At 35.5% G+C, this 27,940-nt stretch overlaps 1 protein-coding gene across 7 annotated transcripts in view; it reads left to right on the top strand.

The window, feature by feature from the left end:
• CCSER1 (coiled-coil serine rich protein 1) overlaps positions 1-27,940 on the top strand; it is a 1,293,520-nt gene that overhangs the window by 691,735 nt on the left and 573,845 nt on the right. For 5 of the 7 annotated variants that reach the window (XM_034671499.1, XM_034671500.1, XM_034671502.1 and 2 more), the window contains exon 9: positions 9,043-9,120. In XM_034671499.1, coding sequence (XP_034527390.1) covers positions 9,043-9,120 — 78 coding nt within the window. Of the gene's footprint in view, positions 1-9,042; positions 9,121-11,874; positions 11,913-19,974; positions 25,036-27,940 lie in introns of those variants that run through there. The other 2 variants (XM_034671501.1, XM_034671503.1) reach the window with 2 other exon arrangements.

Raw genomic sequence — 27,940 nt, 5'->3', positions numbered from 1 at the left:
AACTTCTCTCATAACTTTCCTGATAAGTCACTAAATGCCTACTATTTTTAACCCAGGAAATTTGTCCTCCCGGCTTCTAAAGGCATCTAACTCAAAGACCTCTCGTTCAAGTCCCTTTTAATGAGGACTTTCTTCATTAGCTCCCCCTTAGTGAGAAGACTATTAAACTAGAAGAAAGGAAATGGCTTGTCATATGCATAAAAGAAATCAAATATGTATTTGTTTAATCCCCCATTACTGAAACTATACTGGCATTTATATATAGTATAGCATGCTCTTAAAAAAAAAAAAAAAACTGAAAACCAGAAGAGTAGTATTAGAATCGAAACAAAGCATCATTCAGTTCTTGTTGGGGGAAAAAAAAAATCCATCTGCTTTACATCTGGGATATTGAATATAGTTATCTGGGTACAAGTATTTCTAATGATTTCAATCTCCAAAAATATAAATTCCCAATTTACATTTTTAATGTATCTCCTTCTTAAATCAAGTAACCTAAACTCTTAAATCTGAGTGTATTTTCAGTTAGTATAATCTCTCATGGGTAATGAACTCCATAAATTTAAAATAATGCTGTGTAATGATATGTACTCTTCTTGAAAAAAGAAATTACTTCCAACAGAGTCTCAAAGTGGTGGGTTGTGAAGGCTGTCAGATGGTTTCCTAGTTTAGGTATCATAAAATTGAATGAATATAAATGTTATTTAGACATTTCTTATAATGATTTACTGGATATGTCCTCCTTCTGCTTGGCTTTATATTCTTGGCCCATTTTTTAAACTACATAAACATTAAAATAACCTCCCTGTCCTTTTACCCTTTTCTGCAACTTTTTAAGACTTTGTTTTTCCTGAGGTGTGGTGATCAAAAAAACAAAGAATCTAGTAACAAGCAAGCTGCTAACAATTGTGAGATTCAGGGCAAGAACATAAATGTGGGGGCTCACAGAATGTAAGTCTAAGTATTAAAATTCTAAATCAGAATTTAAAAAGTCTTGAATAAAATATGTTTGATTTTCCTATCCTGACGAACATACTTTTCTAATGACTTGGAAAGTCATGTTCCAATTATAACTTTTTGGATTCCTAGCATCCTGTGCAGTACTGTGGCAAAATGGGGAGCCAGCCCTGACTCCAGCTAAACCTAGCACCTTACTACCCTAGGTTCTGTCCCTCAGGACCTTATGAGCATATGTGTGACTGACCCAGTGAACACCATGCTCTACACCAAATAGCTGTTCCATGGCCACACTTTGGGTGACCTTCAGGAGGATCTGGTCATGTCCTGACCTGGGGAGTGAATCCCAGGGTTCTGGAGTATTGTGGGAAGGGAAGTATGGCCTTTGATTGTGGCACTTCCCTTATCCCCACAGAATACCCCCCTCACAGGCAGAAATGTGGTGAGGGAACAGCCAGAGCAGGGGACTCTAATGGAAACATCTCTTACCTAATTTGAAGGACAATATTGACCAGTAGAGCTATTTACATATATAGTAATACTCTCACTTTTTTAAAATTCCAATATCTGTTAGTGAAATTGGGTAATGAGTACATAGGGACTCTGTGTTATTCTCCCTTTTTGTTATATGTTAGCAATTTTCCATAATAGAAAGTAAGAAAATAATATTAATACATTTTAATGTCATCTTGATAATTCCAAGAAATTGTATATTGGGTGTAAGGAGGTTTGATTTGCTTGGTCACTGTTGTGCTTTTTTCTAATTCTACTGATAACTTCAGTGATGCGCTCTCGTTAAAGGTGGGTGAAAAAAAATAATCGATGTGATCTCTATTAGATACCCTTTGCATTTCTGAGTTCATCTTTGGACTTGGCATTACTACACAATCCCAATGATTTTCCCTTTAGTTTTTTGCTTTTGTTGTATTTAAATAATCTTTTATTATTGACATTGAAGTCCATTATAAGATCAAATTCTTTTTGTTCTGCCTAATTTCTGGTTTAAACTTGACTCAGAACACTTTGTGAATTTTCTTGTGTTGAATTACATTGCTTTTCAATTTCATTTTATTTTTATTTTTATTTAAATAATCTCTACACCCAACACAGGGCTCAAATTCACGACCCCGAGATCAAGAGTCACACGTTCTTCTGACTGAGCCAGCCAGGCTCCCCTTACTTTTCAATTTTAAGAGTTAGCTTCTCTCAGGGTGCCTGGCAGGCTCAGTCAGTGCAACGTTCAACTCTTGATTTTGTCGTCATGTGTTCAAGCCCCCACGTTGGGTGAAGTTAGCTTTTCTCCTCATTTCAATACTATTTCTCTTTTCATAAACTGACTTAGGATCTAAATTCAGTATTATACTACTTTAGGCAGTCTTTGTGTTTTTTTATTAATTTATTTTTTTATTTTTAGGATATTCCTTTCTCTAATTCAAACCTGCTCTGTGTGTGTGTGTGTATGTGTGCGCACACGCGTTGCGTGTGAATTTTGAATAATAACACAGATGCTTTTGTGTTTTTTCCCTTTAACCTTAAGGTATATGTTTGTATATTAGTACTGTAATCACTACTACATATATTTGGTATTTCAGCCTCTTAATTTTATTAATAAGAGTACTTTTTTTTTTTTACTATAGATTCTAAAGCTGCACGTAGACCCTATGTTTTTTTTTTTGGTTTTTTTTTAAATTCATTTCCCTTCATCTTGAATTTATAATATTCTTTTTATTTTTTTTAAAGATTGTATTTATTTATTTGACAGAGATAGAGACAGCCAGCGAGAGAGGGAACACAAGCAGGGGGAGTGGGAGAGGAAGAAGCAGGCTTATAGCGGAGGAGCCTGATGTGTGGGGCTCGATCCCATAACGCCGGGATCACACCCTGAGCTGAAGGCAGACGCTTAACCGCTGTGCCATCCAGGCACCCCGAATTCATAATATTCTGTGTAGGTAATTAAACTTATAATTTAAAATAAATTGGAGTTGTTTCTTAGGATTATTGAATATTCTTTTTACCTTTACTGTACTTAGTTTTACATGCATAAATTTTTTAACAGATCTAATGGATGAAAATAGATATTAATATCTAAGGTAGAATAAATTATGTAGAATAATAAACTGCAAGATGTTAAAATATTCATAATTTTATTAATCAAGAGTACCTAATAATGTAATTAAATACAAACATATTCTAAAATAAGGATAAATAACTGCCTGTACTTTAACTCTCCTAGTCACTTGGGGTTTCATTTTCAAAGCCAGTTGTTAGCTTTGTTACAGTTTTGTCTCTCCCCCCCCCATTTTTTTTTAACCACATTCTCTTCAGTGTGTCCTAAAACGACATGTGCTTTACCTGTGCACACATGAAAGTGCAAAAATTTACATATATCCGTGGTACTGTTACATTTTTTTATGCTCAAGTATTTAATAAATATGTTTGCGATTACTAAAAATTAAATTTAAGAATTTTTAAAGAAATTAGGAGCAAATCATTTTATATGGACAACATATGTCGTGGAGGCAGAGTCTGTGACTGCCCAGTGCGTAAAACAGAAACATACATCCACACCAGAAAACCTTCTAACAGCTTAAGCAGAATTATTTTTAGATTACTCTGCTTGAACTGATTGATAAAATCATTGCTATCATAAGGATTTCATGCCTTTCAACATTTAGTTTTTCAGTTTGCTTTTGCACATTTTGCTTCCCATTTTGTGTTATAACTCTATTAACTTCATCATCTTATTTCTATCTTACACTTCTAAACGCATTGCTGCCATTGCATATTTCTAGTTTGGGTATTCTATGGACTTTCAGCTTTTACAGGAAATAGATTCCTAAGCAATCTCAAATTGTTTTCACAGCAAAGAAAAATGACTTAATAGAGTCTGCGGGAGAATATACACAGGATGAACATAAAGAACAGTCATATTACCATACAGTTGGTGTGTAATACGCAATAAGCGAGCAGCAATACTGCTTGTAGGTTTTTTCAGAGTCAGAGTATCTTTATAGAAAGGACATCAGGGTTTGGAGACAAGGAGGATTTTCATTTTGGGTGCTCCACTTACTAGCTTGTTGACCTTTAGCAACTGATTTCAGTTTACTAAGTATCAATTTCCTGCTTTAAAAAGGGACACAGACATTGTATGTTTTTGAGAGGATTCACATATATTACATGGAATGGTGCATGGCGTTTAACTACATTCTACAAATGTCATCTATTGTTAGTAGTAGTTGTAGTAAAGATTACAGAATGAGAGGGAATGTGAATATAAGTAAGTATTCTTGGTAAGTTTGTAAATTATATATATTTTCTTTAGTTTATATGCATTTATTTATGGCAGCTTTTATTAAACAGATGTTATTACATTACTCTTAATGTCAGATAAAATTATTTGGAAACTTTTGGAGAAAAACTATCATATATATTTTTTCATATAGCAATGTTATATAATATTTAAAACCTCCACAGATTCACCACCAAGATCAGGCAGAACTGTAAAATAACACCAAATATAAATAATGAAATTTCTCTTTCTCATCCCATAATTTGGTCATGTGTGCGTTTGTGTGTGGTGTGTGTATAGTTTTTTGTTTTTTACAGAATCTGCTAGTCTTTTTTCCGTCTGTTTATTCTAAGCACACATAGGTTTTATTAATCTTAGGGAAAAAAACAAGGGTTTGTTTTGTAAAGAAGTATTGATACTGTCATTGCTTGGAATGGAAAACGTAAAAACAGATATTTTGTCAGAGATATATATTTATTTATAAAAATTATCTACCAGAAATTGAGTTGTTTCAATTCTCCACGATCCCTCTGGGGGAGGTTAGAAAAAGAAATTACAGTGTTTGTTTACATAGGAAAATATCAAAAGAGAAAAACATTAAATCGCTTGTGTAAATGAATTCTACACTTTCTGGCACAGACTTGCTTTCCCACTCTAGTCTTATTCCTCACTGTTGCCCCTTTCATAGTGTCCCCTTCGGCAAGTTTGAACTAGTAGCTGTTTATGTATATCTTTGTCAGGGTCTCTCTGACTTCTAAATATTTGCAAGTGTTCATGCCTAAGAAAGGGCCCTCATCCCTTCTACTCCAAGTTGGCTTATAATATTTCATTTTTCTAGTCTTAGCTGGGGTGGCCGTAGCTTCTGCATTTCAATTATTTGACTCTCCTATATGTTTCTTCTGCAACTCAGGAGTGTATACCCAGCCCCCAACACACCCCTCCAGCCATCTCTGTAATCCCTTTCCTTTATATATTGAATACTAATTGTTTTTAATGTCTCTGCCTTTCACAGTGGAAGTTTCTTTATAAAAGTGGCTATACCTTTTTTTGTTTTTTAATTGAGATACGGATTTTTTTTCTAGTATAGTTGACACAATATTACATTAGTCTCAGGTTAACAACTTAGTGATTTGACAAGTTTATACATTAGGAAGACTATATCTTCCCCCCCCCTTATGTCCCCTGTACCTGAGCAATACCCATAATATGCATTTAATAAAAATTATAGTTGAATTCAGGAATATAAAATATTTGCATCATGAAGGTGAAATGTCTGTTTTTCTATACTAAAATCAATAATTTAAATAACTTTTATTATATCAAATCAATGTGAAATTAAAAATATATGATGATGCTTTATTTCTATTCTCCTGACATATATATTAATATATATTCATTTTTATATATAAATAACAATTATTAGCAAGCTCACCATCTAATAATAGCTATTTTTGTAGTATATTTTCTATTTGATTATAATACTCTTTTTATCTCATGTTAAATTTGTCAGTTCATAAATAGCCATCAGTCTTGCAGAAATGTAAAAGCCCCATGGAGAGTTATCTTCCAACAGCTGTAGAGATTTTATTTAATCTTCTAATTGTATGTTACAGAAATTGATCAAACTTACATATATTGCCTTCCTACTATTACACTAAAGAAAATATTTAGTCCTTAAGTATATACACCTAAGTCGATTAGAAACTTATATTTTACTCTCCACATTTGAATATAGCATACAAATGCATAAGTAACAAATAATTCAAATATGACCTATTTGTTGTGAAAATGCCTGTAAAGGAAGTAACAATAAATTCCAATAGAAATGCCTTTTTTTTAAATTTCTGAAAGTATTCTTGACGTAGGGTTTGTTTGTTTTGCTTTGATTAGGCTATTAGTTATTGAAACTGTTTGAATTTTTTTGTATATCATAAATTGAATTTTCTAAGTCTTATAACTCAGACCGATGAACCAGAGTTTACCAATCCTTCCCACTCCTATCTTCAGGATGGGAGCCCTTGAAAATAGAACAGTGAGCAAAGCATAATGGAAGCATTTGCTGTCTTCCCTCCTTGCTTTTTGCATTAGTGCATAGTCTCTAATTCACGTGCAAATATTTGTGTATCTAGAGATTTAAAACAAAACTTGCTTTTCCAATACTTTTTTTTTCTTTTTTTTTTAATTTTTATTTTATTATTATATTATGTTAGTCACCATACAGTACATCCCCGGATTCCGATGCAAAGTTCGATGCTTCATTAGTTGCATATAACACCCAGTGCACCATGCAATACGTGCCCTCCTTACTACCCATCACCAGTCTATCCCATTCCCCCACCCCCCTCCCCTCTGAAGTCTTCAGTTTGCTTCTCATAGTCCATAGTCTCTCATGTTTCATTCCCCCTTCTGATTACCCCCCCTTTCTTTATCCCTTTCTTCCCCTACTGTTCATCCTAGATCTTATGTTCCATAGATGAAAGAAACCATATGATAATTGTCTTTCTCTGCTTGACTTATTTCACTTAGCATTATCTCCTCCAGTGCCGTCCATGTTGCAGCAAATGTTGATAATTCATTCTTTCTGATAGCTGAGTAATATTCCATTGTATATATGGACCACAGCTTCTTAATCCAGTCATCTGTTGAAGGGCATCTCGGCTCCTTCCACGATTTAGCTNTTATTTGTTTCTCGTGTATTGAGTTTGAGAAGTTCTTTGTAGAGCTTGGATACCAGTCCTTTATCTGTAGAGTCCTTTGCAAATATATTCTCCCATTCCGTGGGCTGTCTCTTAGTTTTTTTGACCGTTTCCTTGGTTATTAATCCAACCTATTTCAAAAACAGATAAATTTTTCTAAACCCTTCAATGATAGCAAACTTTATTGCTTCCTTTGCTTATTACTACTTCTCCCTGCTCTTTTTCTTCAGCCCAGTATAAGTCTAAATAAACACAACTTGTTACTTCTCATTTTAAATTGAGTTTGCAAAATGTGGCCACATTTTCACTTATCCTTTTCAAACAGTTAAGATCTTACCTCACTTGCATGATATCTTTCTGAATTACCTAATCTCCGTTTCATTTTGGTCTGAATAGCAGCACCAGAAGTCTTGTGATAGGGAAGTTAGAAGGTATGAGACATTAAGAGTCCATAATGGTTTCTTTTGATATTTCAATAAACCATACAAATGTTCGCCTAAATTATGTATGTAATTTGTTAAACAACACTAATTACTTGCAAATCACAGGCAGAATTAAGGGCAAGAGAGAGGGGATGGACAGGGGAAGGAAGTGGGAGGGAAGGCAAAGGAGGGGCAGGTAGGAAAGCATGCTTAGTGAGGTTTGTGATGACCACCTTTCCTTCTTGGAAGAAAGATGAATTAAATCAGCTTTTATCATTAACATATTATGCAACTATTTTTTTAAAATGTTTTATTTATTTATTTGACAGAGTGACAGCCAGCAAGAGAAGGAACACAGGCAGGGGGAATGGGAGAGGAAGAAGCAGGCTCCCAGCAGAGGAGCCTGATGTGGGGCTCGATCCCAGGACTCTGGGATCACACCCTGAGCTGCAAAGGCAGACACTTAATGACTGAGCCACCCAGGAGCCCCTCTTATGCAACTATTTTATTGAGCATTCAAATTAGAAAACAAAAGAAATTATCCTTTTTTAAAAAGTTATATTAGTGGTCTTTATGTATTGACATATAGAATTTTCTGTAATTATTGTGTTTTTTTAACATTTATTTAAAATCAGTTAATTAACATACAATGTATTGCTGGTTTCAGAGGTACAGGTCTGTGATTCATCAGTCTTATGTAATGCCCAGTGCTCATTGTATCACATACTCTCCTTAATGTCTACCACCCAGTTACCCCAGCCCTTCACGCCCCTCCCCTCCAGCAACGCTCAGAAAGCAAGTGAAGGTAAAAACAGAATCCAGTAGAATCACATGATGTTATTTAGAAAATCGTCAAGAAAATTTGTCAAGATTTCTAAATTATATTATTCTCATTAAAAATGGGTGATAATGGTATTAAAAATCCCAAGGTGAGGTATGATCCTCTAAGTACAATACTTTGAGATGTGGCAGGCACAGGGTAAACACACTGCATGATGACTAAGCTCAGGATCCTTTTTCAGTGACGCATCTAGGAACGAGAATAGAAGTCCCCAACCAGAAGCTCAAATTAGTAGACCAGAATACATGCATTTGCATTTGAGATATGAAATCCCAGACTTCCTTCATGTGTTACCTCCCTTACCTCGTTATAGCAGAATTTGATTAATGTCAGATCTCATATAGATTCCTAAATGTGTAGATTTCAGGAGAGGATTAAGCAGAAAAAAAGTGGAATTAAAGAGAAACTAAATGGAATCCACTGAGTAGTATTATGTTCTGGATTTTAAAGGTAAATGTTCTGAAACTAGATCAATAAAATCCTATCAATTCAATTTACAAAACAAACAAACAAAAAACAGCCAACAAGAAACCCAGTATAAACATTTGGTCTTGGATTTAAGCAATCCTGGCTCTCTGGTGTTCAACTGTGGTTCTCTCTCAGTGGTTTCTGTACTAACAGATGCCAAAGGTGGAGTACTTAGGACTAGAAAATTAAAGTTATGAATATTTAAGTTGATATGCAAACCACCAACAGAGCAAAGTATACATGCAGATAATCATGAATTGTACACTAATCAAATTTTCATAAACGGGGGACGTTAGGGTAGAAGCACATGACTTACCAACAACGTGTTTTCTTTTTTCTTTTCTTTTTTTTTTTTTTTTCATTCTGCAGGAAAAAGTCCAGCATTTACAGAAGGCTTTTGCTTCAAGAGTAGATAAATCCACACAGACTGAACTTCTAGGCTATGATGTAAGTAGCTATATTAAACCATTTTTATCTTCTTTATTGGTATTCACACCTCCACAGCTTATTTACTTCTGTTGCTGCTGTGTCCATGCATTGATTTAATAGGATTTAGTGGCTCGCCATTCATCTTTTGCTCTTAAATAATCCCCAAATACCTTCTGGAAGTGAAAAAGATAATTACAGGCACCGACTAGCATACCAATGTCTTATTATTTTTTTTTTAAAGCTAACATCCCTCATATAGTCTTTTGAATTAGTGAATTTGCAGACAAGTGGAAGATACATATTATAATACTAGAACAATTTATTTTTAAGAAAGTACTAATTCATTTAGTAACAGCTTAATAAAGTTATGTTCACAATCACTAAGGGCCAGGCACATCGTTTTTGCATTCTGATACATAAAAAGAAACACAACTTTGCAGAGAAATTTACAATACTATTTTAGTTTTTGGGCTTCAGTGCAGGCTGAAGAAAGTAATTTAATTGCAAGTTAGCATTTTTTTTTCTTAGTGTGAAATACTTGTTGAATTGTCAAGATAGGATTGTAAGACATGTATTGATACAAGTTTGCTTCTAGTAACACTGATGATTTTGGATAACTTTGATTTAAATTCCTATCTTTTCTTAAATGAAGCTATGAGATTTTCACTTGGCCTAAACTGATGACCTTAAACTTCCTTTTAATGAAAATGTAGAGGAATTATCTTCCTTATCCTGCCTCTAACGTTTGTCAGAACTCCCTCTTCTGTTTAAAAACGTTAATACTATTTTTAGCACCTTATTGACAAGATTAGAAGAGATGATTTTAAGTTGTTTTACGAAGGTGTAAAATAATAAAATGTAAGTTTATCTGCATGTCCTCATTATATTAAATAACAAATATGAATGTTACTTTTGTGTTGTCTTGTAAATTATGTTGTTATATTTAACATAAAGCTTCTTGTCTCTATTAGGAAGTAAACTAAAGTTTTGAATTCCAGCACAAATTGTTTTCAGCTCTTTATATATGTTCTTTTTTCATTTAAAAACAACATTAAAAGCTATGCTTCTCTTTTGAACTTTTCTGTTACATTCATTTTAAGATATGTTTATTATAGACGCCTAAATATTCTAGATACCAATATTGTGACTACAGTTCTTCTTGCTTGAATACCAGTGTTATATATGATTTAAATGGTGTTAATGTTTCATATTTTAAAATAGAAATGATTTCTAAGTTCAAAGAGGATTTACCACAAGTATTTTAATATTTATCTCTTTTGAAGGAGGGTTTTTTTTTTCTTTCCCGTTTGAAGTTTTTCGATATATATTATTTGTATATCCATACCTAGGTTATAAACTCAATATGTATTTTATGCATAATAACCTATATCTTTTTATATCTGCAAGCCAGTTGTCCAATAAGACTAATAAATTGTTTCTGTTAAATCGTATCCCAACATAACAAAACTATAAGTTAACTGAGTTCCAGAAAAGTGAAGTCACTTGCTTCAGCATAGAACATAAGCTATCTGTAAATATTTTTATAGTTTGAACCCATGCAAATAACATTTGAACCCATGAAAATAACATTTTTGGTGTAAATAGTTGGGGATGAATACCCAATACGCAGTGAAGATTTTATATGCTAACGGAAAAAACTCAGGTATTTTTTTAATTTAGCATCCATATTGAGAGGTTTTTTTTTTTTTTAACTTCCATTTGATGTTCTACAGAAGGTTATCTTTTTAAATGTAGTTGATTTACTTTAAGTGTAAAATTTCTTTTCCATGAACTTGACTCAGAACAATCAGAGTCTTTAGAGGAGTCTTCCTTTAATCAGCATATATTTTATACTTACATTTAATAAGTGTTTATTAGTATTAAACTTGCAATTTTTTGCTCATACTTCTTTAAGAGTTTCGATGTTACCATGTATTTCATCAAATATTAATTTGTTAGTCTTAATATAATTAATGGTTTTCATTTGGCTACTTAAAAGTAAATTGTGGCATCACACGTATATTTTGTCTGAATCATGGGTGAGTGAAGCATAACTCAGTTTAGGAAAGTATGATCATACCACTATATATTTTTCAAACATTTTAATATAGTTTCCAAATGATGGGATTTGCTTTATAAATGAAGTTCTCTAGTTATATACTAGGAAAATAATACTAGTTGCATTATGAATAGATATTTTGAAGGAAAAACTCAATGCGGTTGTCTGTGTATTCTCAACCTATACTACTTTTCTTAGATTTAATTTTGGAGGCCCTCCTAATACAGTTAATGTGCAGGGAGTTCTAACAAATATGAGAATAGTTCATCATGTAAGGAGTAAGAATGATTAGTTTTGTTTTTGTTTTTAAAGATTTTATTTGAGAGAGAGAGACAGAGATAGAGCACGCGTGAGCAGGTTAGGGAGAAGCAGGCTCACCACTGAGCAGGGTCCTGGGATCATGACCTGAGCTGAAGGCAGATGCTTAACTGACTGAGCCACCCAGGTGCCCCAAGAATGATTAGTTTTTACCATAATTGTATTATTAGCTATTAGATAGAGCAAGGGAGTATTTTGTGTTATGCAACTATATTATGTCAGCCTATGAATTAAGCCTAATTGTAAGAACTGAATAATTATTTATTAGGCTTTCTAGTTCAGTTGCTAATAATCCATAATTTGTTAAAGCTGTCTATTTTTGTCCCATCCATTGCTGTTATTTTTCATAAATCCAGTACTTCTTTTTTTTTAAATTTTTTTTATTTATTCGACAGAGATAGAGACAGCCAGCAAGAGAGAGAACACAAGCAGGGCGAGTGGGAGAGGAAGAAGCAGGCTCCTAGCAGAGGAGCCTGATGTGGGGCTCGATCCCAGAACGCCGGGATCACGCCCTGAGCCGAAGGCAGACGCTTAACCACTGTGCCACCCAGGTGCCCCATGAATTCAGTACTTCTGATCATGTCAGTGTGCTCCAGCATTTAGCAGATGAGTGCCTTCTCCCCATATACTTTATATTTACTTATATCAACTATTTGTTTGTTTTTATAAATTTTTTAAAAATCAAGTTTAAAAATTGACATATTCCAAGTTTTCTTTTGAACTACAGTTTTTCATACTACATTAAGGATAAGTTTCAGACAAAAACATTGATTAAAAACACAAGATATATGATCAACTGCCATAGGTACTTATTAATACTTAGTGGAAGAATCACAGCTTATCCCATGGTGAAATTTTAAGGGCATCACTTTTGAAAATCTGTGCATGCATTTATTCAACAAACACTAAGTGCCCCATGGAAGCCAGGCTCTGTCCTAGGTACTTAGGATACATCCTTTAATCAAACCACAGATACTCCTTCATGGAGCCTGCATTTTTTGACAGCATACTTATAATAAATAATAAATGTAAGGGAAGTATATAGTATGTCAGAAGGTCCTAGATGCAATATGAAAAGGAAAAATAGCACAGGGAAAGAGTAATTGTGAATGTAAGGGTGAGGGTCCAGACTACAATCAAAAATTTTAAACAGGGTGATCTAGGCAGGTCTGAGGGTGAGATGTGAGACTTGAAGGTGGTGAGGTAAAAATCACATTTAATCAGGAGCACCTGGGTGGCTCAGATGGTTAAGCATCTGACTTTGGCTCAGGTCATGATCCACGGTCCTGGGATCAAGCCCCATGTTGGGCTCTCTGTTCAGCATAGAGCTGCCTTCTCCCCCTCCCTCTGCCTGCTGCTCCCCTTGCTTGTGCAGGCTCTCTGTCAAATAAATAAACTAAGATCTTTAAAAAAAAAAGTCACATTTGGTCAGAAATCCTTTTGTGATATGCTCCTTGAACACGCCTCAAAGACCCTAGTCAGTAAGAACAAATTGCTTTATCTTTGCAGCCCTGGGTAAGAATAGTTGGCTTCGTTCATAGGCCATGTGGATGAAAAAATGTAGTCTGTAACATTATACCCTAGAATCAGACCCCATGTATCGAGAGACTCACACTAGGAGAGCACAGACTGTCACCTGCGGAAACAGGCTACAGGCTCCTCCTATCATATCCACTTAGCAGAAGCACTGAGAAGAAGCTAGGTACTATCAGTCACACCACGTAAATTGCATTCACTTTTCCTCTCTCTCTCTTTTTTTTTTTTTTTTGTGTAGGCTCTGTCTACCTCCTCCTCTCTGTACCACTCTTCTCCCAGCTCAGGAAGAGTTGAATTTAGATATTTTAAATGTATAATTAGACTTCATTGTCAGCACATCCCATTTATCAGAGGTGTGCCACTAGAGCCAACAAATGTAAAAATCACTCAATAGTTACTTGGTGACAAAATAATAGATTAGCCAAAAGACTCATGTTATTTTTATAATCCTAAAGATGTATAACAAATCAGTATACATTGTTTTATTTTGTTAAATACAGAAGTACATATTGTTATTCTACATTATTCTGTATCATTTTATTATACCTAACAAATGTTTCAAAATGGCCACTTTGTGCCTTTTAGAACAGAGCATTAAATGCAAATCAGCGTAGATAACCAGTGATTTTAAAACATAAGTGCCAACATGAAGTTTCCTTTATAATATTGCATTGAATGCTTCCTTCTAAAATCATGAAATTTTTCTAGGACTTAGATCATTCCTGGAATGCCTCCAAGTTTTTATTTCAGCTCTGACTGCATAGAATCAGTATGACCTAACTGATAATCCTTTTGTTAAGAGAATTTATAGTTGAAATCCTTTTAGGGAAAAATAGCAAGGATAGGAGTTTAAAAAAAAAAGCTCTTGTAATTGTAAAAATATTCATCAAAATGAAACAATAAAAACACACAAGCATGCAAATTTTATATATCTTACGTGGGGAAGAAAAATAACCTTCCCTCTACTCTTCTAGATTCGTGGCTGAGACCTACCTGTAAAAACAAACAGAAAAAAAAAAAACAGATTAGTGACTTGTATACCTCCTGTATAAATGGGAAATACCCAGGAAAACTGAGTAACTCCCTGAAGTGGTCCACAACAATATCTTAAATACAACCTCCAGCTAAAGACAAAAGATGATGCTGTGAGGTTGGGGACATAGGAGAGGCCAGTTATGGGAGATTACCAGGAAAAGCATAGTAAACAAGGGTAAAGCTGTTATGCAGATTTAAGACTCTGTCATCTCCATTGATAAGAGATTCTAGAGATTGAGAGTAGAAAGAGAGTCTCTTTCCTGGTAGAAAGAGCCACCTTTACAAATGAGGATTTCCCTTATACATGTAACTTTCTTTTATAACAGTAACTTGTATTCCATTTTTAGAGCTTCTCCTGTGTCTGTGTTTCTTAAAAATACCTAGCTAAAGACAATTCTTATGCTAAAGAGGCATATTCTGGGTGGTAAATATTTGTTCTCCTTCAGTTAGTAATAATGATTATAATATTTGCTGAAAAATATGTTGATTTAGTGATAGTGTTGATAAAAGTTGATACTTGTTGAAAAGAAAATTTCTTTCAATCCACATCAACTTCTGTCTCATATATCACCACCTCTATAGGAAATCTAGATTTAATTACAAAATTTCTAAGAGTTTTCTTAGACAACTTCAGAAGTCTTTTTAGAATTTTCCAGTGTGGTAAATGGGCATTGCATGACAGGGAGTCCTAGCTGAAGGAATTTTTACCACCCTCTGAAAGAAAATACAATGTATACACTAAGAGCGTATTTCTTTTTACCACCCTCTGAAAGAAAATACAATGTATACACTAAGGGCATATTTCAGTGACTATTTGTGATACATTATGTAATTGCAGTTATTCATCATAATTGTCAGGGAGCCCTCTTGGTCAACTGCAGATAGAACCCAACTGTTATTTCTTACTGCATTTTCTTGAGGCAATGACAGTGACTGGAACATTCTAACCTCCAGACCAGAAAAGTCCTAGTAGCAGTGGAATACTTAGAACACCCCCCTTTTCTGCCCAGATCATGTACTGAACACGCAGTGATCTTTTATCCATGATCACGTGCTCTCTGCCTGCTCTTCTGCACTACCCTCCCAACCTCTCCCTGTAAAACTCTAGGTGTCTCTCTTCTTGGCTGACAGGTTGATTGTTAAGGCTTGAGCCTACCACCTGCCCTGGCTCCAGTCACTGAAAATCTCTCCCTTGCTCTTTTCCAAACCCTCTTCTCTTGAGTTATGGTCTTCTCTTAGGATGAGTTTGTTCAGCAACCATGTTCGCAAACCCAGCCAAGAGCTAAGCTTTTGATTTATCTAGCCCCCTAGCTATTATTCCCTGGGATGGAGCAGTTGGCCAGGACAGTGCACCAGGGCTTACCCTTTTATTTCCTAAGTTAGGGGTTGTTATCGATCATTTGGTAACAATTTATAAATTTAAGTTCTAAGACTTTGCTCAGGTACTTGGTCAACGTATATCTTTGTAGATTTGTATTAATTCATGTCTAAGGAAGGCATTGCTTTCCTTTAATGTGGTTTACAATCAAGGAAAATCTGGAAGAGCAAATTTACTATTTAAATATTTACAAATGTATTGAAACTACATTTATACACACACACTCACACACAGACACACATCAAAATACATAGTCCCTGAACATACATACAACTGCATGATATAGGTACAAAACAGAATATAGTTTTATTGACTATTTGTACTTATTACAGAAGTTAAGATTAGATGCAAATGTATTAACTTTTGTGTGTATGTAATTTACAGAAATCCTACTGTACACTAATACAATGTTTAAAATGGTCATTTATAGTTTAATATTAAATCATATTTATATAACTATTTGTTACCTAACTTTATTAGTATAAATTAATTTTAAAGTATTTTCTTTTAAAGATAAAAGTCATATTGACTTTCTAGAAATGTTACTTTTTCAATATGCAGAAATCATAAAAGTATATATTGTAAACTGAAATAGTAATGACAAATTTTGTCATACCATAGGTATGACAATGTTGTTGGGTTTCGTTTTGTTCTTTTTGTCACTATACCACCTGATGACTATTCTATCTTGTTGTACGGTGGAGCCTTTGTTTCATTAGGCTATCAGATCTAATTAATTTAATTAATTTTTTCTTTAGTTTTCTTGTGTGATTTACTATTCTCTGACAACCCTCCTACTTGTACTTGATTTAGCAGCACAGAAGGATAATACCTGTAAAGATCATTAGCCCTCATAATGGTCTTGCTCCATCAAAAAGTTTCTCAAGCACTGGGCTCACGCTTTGGGACTTGAGAATACCTACTGTGTATGTAGGGGTAGGGGGAGCCGGCGATGGGGGAAGGGGGTAATTTTTCCTCTGTTCTAATTTCTTGGCTAAGACCTCTGTAATTAGAGATTAACAGGAGAAAAACAAAAGTTTAATAAATATGTATACCTCCTGTATACACAAGAGATACCTAGGAAAACTAAGTTGACTCCTGAAATGTCCCAAGGCATCACCTTAAATACCATCTCCAGGTAAAGACAAAAGAAAGATGTTGGGGGTTGGAGAGGCCAGTTGTGGAAGATTACCAAGAAGAACACAGTGAATAAGAGTGAGGTTGTTATGCAGATTTAAGTTTGTGCCTTCTCTCTTGATTAGAGTTTCTAGAGATTTTGTCATCCCCTTTTCCTAGTACGGAAAGAGAGATACCCTTTCAAATGGTGATTTCCCTTAGAAGTATAAATGATCTTTACAAAAGGGTAATAACTTCTGTTTGGTTTGAGAGCTATCCTTGTGTCTGCAGCCTCTTAAGAATTACCAGTTCAAGTTATGCCAAAGCCTATTTTGGGGTGGCAAATTGTGCTTCCCTTCAATTTCACCTTGAAACTTCTCCAGGAAGTTTCACAATCCAGAACCTGAGGTGATAGATTGCTCCATTATTCCACTGAGCCCATGTCTGAGTCCTGAAAATAGGTCAGTTTAGTTAAACTGCTATGTCTCATTTTAGGAGGTGGTCTTGTAGATGGGCTCCCAAAGATAGTCCTAGATTGCGCTAACAATCAGGTATTTAATAAGAGGCATTTCTATGGAAAAAGATAAACAGAGTTTAACAATTAGCACAAACTATAAGCCAGTTTGTGAGACCAGGGGCAGCCAATCGAGATTTCTATGTGTCAGTTCAAATCATCTTTCAGAGTTTGAATATGTATGATGATGTCAGGTGTTCAGGTGAACTTTCTGAATAGCTGACATATCAGCAGGGACAGAAGGTTGTCCATATGAGCTGTTGTGTTTTCTTTAAGTTTATATCAGGTTGTTCACATTCAGTTTGCAGAGCTTTGGGAAAGGGCAGTTTTTCTTCTCAGTCATTTCAAGTTAGAAGGGTGGGGGGAAACCAGAAATTAGTTTGGAGAGTTATAGTGAGATACTTGAGGAAACTTTTAGAATTCAGGATCTTGTCTAATTTACAGGTAGAAAACAAAATTTCTAAGACAGTAAACTGGACTGGAATCTAATATCTGCAAAGGTATACCACTGTAACATAATTTTCTCTATAATCACTCTCATTTTTACCAAAGATAATCACAGTAGGACTAATTTGTTTGCAAAATAAGTTCAGTCTTATTAAACCTGACCTGATTATGTACATAAGTGCTGGAAGAATGTGATAGGATAAATAGGTTCTTTTTAGGTCTGCTTTGCTGGAACTTTTGTAAGGAATTTTAGATTGAAATTTTAGAAGCCTTGAGGCTAAGAAGCCAAGCCAAGGACTCACCATCAGACTGTGCCTGTAGTACCTAGAGATTTGGGTTAATTTCTCTCTTCTTGAGGTCCCAAAGATAACCTATGGTTTCTGCACCTTCCAGAAAGTGATCTTTCCTTTACTCATCTGGTAAGACTGCTGGGATCCCTGTAAAGCAAGGTACCAAGCTGCTTTTCCAAGGAGTTTTATTGGCTCCATAAAGTGAAACGTAGTTCCTTGAAGCTGTCTGGTCATATTTAATTCTATGCATGTTCTCAAATATGACATTCCAGGCAAAGCTTTAGTAATACAACCAATGTGTCCAGTTGTGGAAGCACATTCTAAGAATAGATTCTGCTTAAACTTATGGTTATAAATATATTACCATGAAAATAAGAATAATCACTAAGAGTTTCAAATTCTAGAGGGATCTGATAGGGAGAAAAAGTAATTGTTTCGTCTTTGTTCACAAAGGCATACTTTACCGATTTGCTGTAATCCGTACTTAGCTTAATGGAAAAGAGAAAAGTTTCCTTAAATCTAGAAAAAGCAAAACATTAAAGAATCACAATGTTTCAAACAAAGTCCTAAGTATTTTCAGTTTCATGAGTTTACTCAGCCCCATGTTATTCTTGTTCTATTTGTTTTTCTCTTGGTTGTGTTAGTTCTGGAAATTCTTTCCCAGTTCAGTTTTATGGTCTTGAAATGATCATAAACCTATATTCCAGAGTACCTGTTATAGCCCTTCTGTTTTTCTTTTCTTTTCTTTTCTTTTCTTTTCTTTTCTTTTCTTTTCTTTTCTTTTCTTTTTTCTTTTCTTTTCTTTTCTTTTTTTTCTTTTCTTTTCTTTCTTTTCTTTTCTTTTTCTTTTTCTTTTTTTTTTTTTTTAAGATTTTATTTATTAGAGCACCAGCAGGGAGAGGGGCAGAGGGAGAAGCAGACTCCCCTAAGACATGAAGCTCCATTCCAGGACTCCAGGATCATGACCTGAGCCAAAGGCAGATGCTTAACCAACTGAGCCATCCAGGCACCCCTGTCAGAGTCCTTTTCTTGAATATCCTTATGGATTAAGCACTTTTGCAAAAGCATTAGAATAAAACTCTCTGGAAATTATTTTGATAAAACACAAACTCTCTGCTTTCTAGTCAGATTGATGTAGGAAACAAAGGTAAAAGAAAAATTTCCTTACCTACTTACAGCCCATTGACAAGACCTTGAAACAGGCAGCGTGACATTCCTCAGTCAGCTTGCCTGATAACTACAGTATAATTGTAGCCACCAGGCAAGGTTCCTGTGAGTGGGGTTGTGAATGTCCACTGATTTTTCTGTTCTCTAAATTTGGTAGTATCTTATGAAAGTGCAGGTTAAAAAACAAACAAAAAACAACTTTATATTTTCATCTTGTTAAGGGAGTTTGTAATGCAAGCCATTATACTTCTTTTGTCTTCTTTTCAATTTGGTTTTTCCATAGAAGCCAATAAGACAATTCTGTAGAAAAAGTACTCTCTAAAAATTTTTTTCAAATATAGAAGTTTTTTGGTTTTTATTTTTTGTTTTTAGTTCAAAGTATCCATCGTTTGATCATTGACAAGAAGGATCTTACATTAATCTCAATAGCAGCTCAAGCCAATAAAGGCTTTTTGTGGTTTAATAATTTCAAGAAGCATCCCAAAGGAAAGGGCAAAGATGCAGCCCTTTAAGAGATCCAGAGAGTTTACTTTCAAAGTTAGCCTAGGAAAGCAAAAACTTGTGTTATTGTCACAGGTGATAAGAATGAGAACGTGGGATGCCTCCAGTCATAGACTCTCTAAATCTGTGACACTAAGCAGATGCTACTGGAATGGGACTTTTCCAGTACTAATGAGACAATGAAGGTTGAGACTACGAAGGGCCCTTATGGACCAGGATCCTTTATAACAAACTCCCCTGAGAGCTGGCATAGCTGGATAAAGAGAATACTGCTTCTGGTATCCATTAGCCTATTGTGTTGTATGCCAGATGCACGTGGACACATTCATTTTCCAGCTGAAAGAGACCGAAGAATGTTTTCACTGGTCACAAATCCAAACTCTTATGACCTAGCACAAGACAAAATGAAAATCTCATCTAGGCTGTGGTTCTTTTTATCACAAAATGAAAATCTCATCTAGGCTGTGGTTCTTTTTATCACATCTAGGCTGTGGTTCTTTTTATCATCTAGGCTGTGTTCTTTTTATCTTTTGGAAAAGAAGGGATAAGAATTTTTAATCTTCCTCTCTTGACCGAGCACTACGGAGAGAAATACCTGGGAGAGCTGACTTGGTAAGAATTCCTACCTGTTGCCATCTTCTGCCACTTTTCCAGGATCCCATCTGCAGGCTCCAGAGCAAGTATGGTGCCTCAACAGATCCCTACTGGGTCACCAAACTATAGCAGACGAAAAATAATTTCTCCTCTAACCTTCTAGGTTCTTGACTGAAACCACTCCTATAATGAAAGACAGACTAATAGGTGGAAAACAAGTTTTATAACATACACCTCCTTTATACATGTGAGATACCCAGGAAAACAGTAATTTCCCAAAATGGCCAAGCCAACGCCTTACATACCATCTCCAGCTAAAGACAAAAGAAGGATGTTTGGGGCTCATTGGAGGTTATGAGAGATTACCAGGAAGAACACAGTAAACAAGGGTAAAGTTGTTATGCACGTTTAGGTCTGTGGCTTCTCCACTGATGAGTTTCCAAAGATCTGGTCATCTTCTTCTTCCTAGTATAGAGAGGGACACACCCTTACCAATGGAGAGTTTTCCTTATAAATGGAAATGTCTCTTACAAAAGGGTAACTTTTACTTGGTTTTCAGAACTGTTCCTTTGTTTGTAGTTTCTTAAAAATAACCAGCTCAAGATAATCCTTAAGCCAAAGACGCATATTTTGGGGTGGCAAATTCTCCTTCTCACTAGCTTTTATCTTCTTCCAGTGAAAGAACTGGGTAATGATTTCAGGGAGAAAAGGCATTAAACTATTAGATTATTAGTGTTTCAAAATAAAGACATAAAAACTGTTTCTTATAACTTATAGTGTAGAGAGCTAAAGAAAACAGTTCCATATATGTTTGACTTTGTACCAAGGAGGCAAAGGAATAGGAATTTTCAGGATATTGCATTACAGAAGGTTTCCTAAAAGAGAGCCACGTGTAACATTAACCTCTTGCTCTGTGAAGTAAGAGTACCAGGAAATTATACTCATGTGATGCTACGTTGTTAAAATGGTAATTAGAATTTTAAATGTATAAAGCTAAATTACTGTGGAGACAATTTATACCGAAGAGTGTAATTTACAATTCAGAGTACTTAAAACTCAGTGTTTTTACCTATCAGAATTACTTCAGATTTGTCATTATGTTATGAATTTTGTGCTTATAAATTGATTATGGATTTGGATTTAATCCATCAAATTAAAGGAAAATTTACTATCAAGGTAATTTATATCAAGGTACAGTCTAATGTAGAAGAATTTCAGAAAGAAAAATAAACAAGTTCAGTATTTTCTTGATTGAAAAGTATAACTTAAAAATTCATAAATTGTTCATTTTTTAAGCTTCAGAAAAGACTAATATAGAATTGGAAATAGTGTTTTTCAACTTTTTAGATATAAAAGGCACTCAATATTGTTCCAAAAATACTCCTTAAGAGTCTTTTTTTAATTTATGGGAAAGTTGCTACAAACTCTGAGTCTGATAGGATTAATTTTTCTTCTTTGAGGGAGCAGCAGTAATGACTCATCATTTAGCTGTAAGAAATATGAACCTAAAAGGAACTTAGTGTGAATCATAAAAATATACAAAAAGTACTTGGTGTGAGTATATGTATTTTCTACTCTTTTAATAGCTTTCCTCCATTTTGATTTTCTTATTTATTTAAAAATATAAACAGTGAACCATTATCTATAAATATACCACATGTACATAAACATATATATTTTGGCATTTCAAATATAATGGACATTAGCCTACTCTAATTGTTACTGAAAGCCAAATTTAGCTGCCTGTCATGGCTGGAAGGACTAAAACTCAAAAGAGTGTTGATTGGAAAGGAATATGAGCTTTATTCAGAAGGCTGGCCAACTGGGGAGAAAGTGATCTGTTGTCCAAAGGCCAACTCCAAGGTTTCTGCCTGGCTTAGGGATTTTTTAAAGGGGTTTAGGGCAGTTAATCAGTAAAGGGGGTGCAGTGGTCCATACCATTTCTTGATTATGTGCAGACACATGGTGCCAGCTACACACATGATCTCAGTGCTTAGGGGTTTTACAAAGGGGTCTGGTTCCTTAGTGCCTGGGGCATGTGCAAGGTGGTCGTGTTTCTGTTTAGCGATGTGAAGTGCTCTGTTCTTTTTTCCAAAAAATTCAGGATCTATAGACATACAAAGAAAGGTTTGTTAATCGATCACATAGGCTAAGGGTGTTCGTTAAAGTTGAAAGAGTACAAGTTTGTAAAGTTGAAAGGTTTGTTGGAGGGGCCAAGGTGGTTTCTATTCCTCACAGTCAGTTTGATTGTTTTGTATCTATGGGATTAGGACCAAAGGTTCTTCTTCTGTAGCTACTTCCTGCAGATGGGGATGATTTAGGGATTTTTGGAATGGCATTTCAACTGTAGGGAATAGTAAGGGCATCTCTCAGCCAGTATGAATAGTGCAAGTTCCTCCCTTGACAGATGCAAAAAGTCACAACCAAAGGGAAAGAAAAGAAGAAATGCAGTAATGCGTAATAGGATATATTTACGTCTGGAAGGAATTGAAGTTAGCCAACTGCTGAAAGGATCTAGAACTAGGGCATGTGATTTGGTCATTTAAATCTTTCATGTCTTCAATTATATTTTTTGAGTAATGTGAATATGAAACATTTTGTCTTAGTGAAAACACATGTCCCTCTTTGGGCTGCTGTCAAGATATCTAGGGCTATTTGATTTTGGCAGACCACTTTTCACAGCTATGGAGGGTAGCATGCCAGGTTTGGTTAAAAGCTTGGATAAGACCTTTACTCATAATTTTACATTGATAGAGGTGGCTACTGGGACAAATATGGCCAAGGGGAAAAGAAATATCAAGAAGCCCTCTTTGCCCAATGTCTAGCTTTAACAATATCCTACTTATAAGGAATCATTGGCAAGTGGAAGAAGACTTATTTGGGGATATAGGCATCTCCAAGTGCACTCTCCAATCATAAGGAAACTGGGACCATCTGCTATTTCCACAAGTCCATAGCTAACCCTATGGCTCCATAAAGTCAACCTTTGTTCCTTAGAGCTGTCTGGTCATATCTGAGTCTATGTTTGTCTGTCTCAAACAAGATGTTCCAGTCAAAGCCTTGGTAATATAGCCAATGTTTCCAACGGTGTCCTGTAACAAAGGGAACAGATTCTTATTGAACTTATGCAAATAATATTTGCCATGAAAGAAAGAGTACTCATGGAGAGTTTCTGAGTTCTGGAGGGTTCAAGTAGGGAGAAAATAAAATGCTTCAATTTGTTCACAAAAGAATTTTTATTGTATTCTGTAAGTCATAGATATCTTAAGAGAAAGTTTTCTTAATCTAGAAGAACAAACATTAAAGAACCAACAATGTTTCAAACAAGTCATAAAACCTATAGTCATCCTCCTCAATTCATTTAGTCCCAAGTTATTAATTTTGTTCTGTTTGAATGCAGCTTTTTCATTGGTTCTGGACATTCTTACCCAGTTTAGTTTTATGATCTTGAAGATATCAAATATATGTATTTTTTAAAAGTCCTTTTCTGTATTGCATGGTGGCTAACTTAACATAATAAATAAAAAAGCCCTTTTCATGAATCTCCTTGAAGATGAAACAGTCTTCAAGAGCATCAGAACAATAACTATAAATGACAACAGATTAAAAAAGGACATGGTTAAAGATCTGATGAGAGTTCATTTAATGCAGGTGCCAAAAATTCCAGTTATTTCTGTGACATGCAACATTTCAACAATTAGAATGTCACGTGATGACTTTATATGAGGACATATTAAAACTTCAGGAATTTCATGTATTTTCTGGAACGGTTATGGCATTTACCCATACAGTATAACCTAGGACTTAACATCGTTTGTTTGACAATGCTTCCCAAGTAACTTAGCATACCAATTAACCAGTCTAATTTGTCAGAAAAATTTAATTATTTAGAATTCAAATCTTGGGAAGTTTGTTAAAAACCTCAGAAAATTATGAAGTACATGCCTAAATAGGATGACAGATAAATATAAAATTCAGTATTATCTGTTTAACCAAGGTGGTGATAAGAGACACTGCGGAAGTTTATATGGTTGCTAACAAAGTTAGCTCCTTTAATATTGAGAAGGTTCAGTTTTCTTATGTAATCAAAGACCTGATGAAGACAAAACTTAGAAATTTTGGTTTTCTGGGCAGGTGAAGAAAAGAAAACAAACTTTGTTTACAATTTCTTATCAATGGCAGACCAGCAGTCCAAGAAAACTTAATCTTTTTAACAGAAAGAAAAGCAGAATTTCAATCTTATACTAGTGTGCTATTAAAACTCATTAATTCCTATATTAGTCCTGACCATACTTAAAATTTTTATCCAAAGACTTCCCTTCACAAACTTTCTACAACTTTCTTTTACATTCAGATTGTGTTTTAAGCCTACTCTCTCTTAAATAACCAGTCTCATTTTAGGACAAAATTACTTTCTTTTTTTCCCCTGAACAAAAGTGTATTCCTGTTCCTTATATCTTTCTTATCAAAAACACATCTTACTTTTCTTGCCTACAGTGTCGCTTACCTTATCATTTCTAGCAATCTCAGTCACATTTATCAGAATTTTAACTCTTAGAAACTTTAGTCTCTCTTGAAAACTAAGTAGTAACCAATTGTGAACTCTTATAGCACGGTTCTTTAGACTGGAAATTTATGAATACATTTTCAGACTTTCAGATTTTTAGAAACATGGTTGTTGTCTTTTTTTTTTTTTGCCAGAGTACAACCTGCAATAATAAAGCATAAAGCACGTTTAGCAATAGACCCAAGTATCCTCAGTTTCTCTGCCATAAGAAGCCAGAAACAGACAAACCTACATTCAGTAATCAATGCTTTTGTATTCTTATTTGGGAAAGACTTAGTTATCTACTGAATTTAATCCAATTTATCATTTAACTTTGGAAGACTTGGATGTTTCAGCTTAGAAAAATTTTGAAAACTTGGGGTGCCTGGGTGGCTCAGTCATTAAGTGTCTGCCTTCAGCTCAGGGCATGATCCTGGCATTCTGGGATTGAGCCCCATGTCAGGCTCCTCCTCTGGAGCCTGCTTCTTCCTCTCCCACTCCCCCTGCTTGTGTTCCCTCTCTCACTGGCTGGCTCCCTCTCTGTCAAATAAATAAATAAAATCTTTAAAAAAAAAAAAAAGATTTTGAAAACTATAAGCCTTATTCAGCCTACTTGTTCTTAGCAATTACTCATGAAAACTGTATGAGACAGGAAATTAACCATCATTTTAAGTCATCTCTTTGTCGACAAACTGTAATAGATACAACATGAATTTAATAAATACAGGTAGAACAAAGCTGATATCTGTATCTTACTGATACATGTTGATAACTCCAATAACATATCTGTTTTAATTAAACCAATAATTAGCCTTGAATTAGCCTTAATATTGAATATGTTTTACCTGTGTCCACTAAAAAATGCATCAATTTGTTCTCCATTGGGAATTTTTACGGTGGGGAAATCTGAAGTGGGTGGTTTAAGTCCAGGGGAGCCCCTGGATCTCTTCATGTTGATTTGTGTGGTGCTTCAATTTGAACCTCATAAGGAGGAGCCTCGGCAGTTTGGGGGGGCTCTTTCTGCCTTGATAGCGAGGGTAGGAGAAGCAGGAGTCAGCGGCCCCTGCGGCGCTGAGGATGGTGTGGGAGCCAGCCACGTGAATCACTCCCATGGTGGTCGAGAAATCAGAGGAGGTGGAGGCAGAGGCCAAGAGTGCTGCCAGAAAGGCTGGAGGCAGATTCACAATTTGGATGAATATTCCTTTCTGTCTCTGGCCTCTCCCTCCTGCAAAACAGGTTTTTTTCTTTTTGTTTTCTTTCTGATTGCTTTTTAGCTCTCTGCACCATTTCTTTAAAATATGTCTAAATGGACTTTCTTTGGGACCAGAAGGAGTATCCCCCATCTTCCTAGGTAAAAGTTCAGAAAGAACATAGAAGAAACAAAACTATGACTAAATGAAGCCCAGAGAACCTCTGTTAGCATTTGTTCTCCAAAAGTTGGGGGCTTCACTGACAGAACCAAATGGCTTCCTAGACCAGCTAAGAAAGCAAAATTCCCTATTTGGAGACAACCTTATTGGAGGAAAAAAATCCAAGTGAGCCATTCAGTGGCTATCATTCCGCTGAGCTTAACATACATGGCAAGGTGGTGTTACAATAAAAATCACCTTTTGATCATGGATTTCTGGCTCTATTCCTTCCACTTACTGAGAATTCGGCCCAGTGGGCTATTTGGTGGGACAGAGATAGGATTTCCCATTATACACAAATTTAGCACAATACAACTTACACATACGCACCAAAACAGATCTGTTCCAAATTCCAAATAAACCTGCGGTTATCAAGTCCCTTTTAATTTCTCTCCAAAGCTGCACCTTCCTAATGGGAAAAGCATGGGCAACGAATCAAAAGCACACAGTGCTTCACAAAGGAGAACCTTGCATCAGTGTGTACTGGGATGGATTTACCTGGTCCAGAAGCTCATCAGCTGCAGCAAGAAGAGAAACTGGCAGTTAGCTGCAGTTGGGAATCAGCAGGGAGTTTCCCCAAGACAGAAACAGTCTCAGCAGCTGTAGGCTGGTTCCCTCTGGCGGAATTCCTCCCGAAGCCAACTAGCCCTGAGCAGCTAATCTGTGGTCATTCAGGGAACTAGGTCGGCAAACAAATGAGTAAACCCTGGCGTGCTGCTGCAGCCAACGACTTCATCCGCCTAACTACAGATGAGCCCTGGCACTGCCACAGCCAGCCGCTCTGCCTTGGGATTCCCAGGGGGAACTGGGTTCCGTGGGGGTGCTGGCTTACCAAAATTTGTTTCCAAAACCCAAGTTCAGCATCCTATCTGGAAGGCCAAAACTCAAGAGTGTTGATTGAAGAGGAATATGAACTTTATGTAGGAGGCTTTACATCTGGGGAGAAGGTGAACTCTTGTCCAAAGGCCAACTTTAAGGTTTCTCCCCGGCCTAGGGATTTTAAAAGGGGTTTAGGGCCATTAATCGGTAAAGGGGATTCAGTGGTCCGTAATATTCTTGATTATGTGCAGGTTTGATGGTGTCAGCTATAGCCATTATCTCAGTGCTTAGCAGTTGTGTAAGGAGTCAGGTTTCCTTTTTGTGATGTGCAGAAGCGATCTGTTCTTTCTAGGAAAAAATGCATAATCTATAGATACACAAAGAATGGTTAATTAATCATAAGGGCTAAGGGTATTTGCTAAAGTTTAAAGATGACTAAATTGGCCCAAGGGCCTGAAGCAGTTTCATAATACTCCTGTTTTTCACTTACTAATTTAAGTGACTGGATATCATTTTATCATATGGACATTTTAAACATTATTTTATGTTCCTTTTTTTTTTTTTAAGATTTTATTTATTTATGCGACAGAGACAGAGATAGAGACAGCCAGCGAGAGAGAGAACACAAGCAGGGCGAGTGGGAGAGAGAAGAAGCAGGCTCATAGCGGAGGAGCCTGATATGGGGCTCGATCCCATAACGCCAGGATCACGCCCTGAGCCGAAGGCAGATGCTTAACCGCCATGCCACCCAGGCGCCCCTATTTTATGTTCCTTTTTAATTCTTTTTTCCTTTTAAAGAACAACATTTTCATATGGAATAATTTCCTATTAAGGGGAGTTTTGAAAAATCAGAATTGTATATGGTTTTATCCTCCAGTCAGCAATGCTATTTCTAGAAATCTACCCTAAACATACACATTCACATATACCACACAGCATTTCCATAATACTGAGCCACCCAGGTGCCACAAGAAAAAAATATTTTAAAGTGATTTGGACCCATTCTCTTGTTGCATTGCCTTAGTTGGCTATAGCCTAAGGACCAAGAGAACTACAAAAAATGTAAAACTTGACTCAGTAGTAAAATTATATTACTACTATTGTAATAA

Source organism: Ailuropoda melanoleuca, chromosome 11 (assembly GCF_002007445.2).
Source record: "Ailuropoda melanoleuca isolate Jingjing chromosome 11, ASM200744v2, whole genome shotgun sequence".
In the NCBI taxonomy this organism is placed as follows: domain Eukaryota; kingdom Metazoa; phylum Chordata; class Mammalia; order Carnivora; family Ursidae; genus Ailuropoda; species Ailuropoda melanoleuca.
This window is presented reverse-complemented; position numbering and strand designations above follow the sequence as displayed.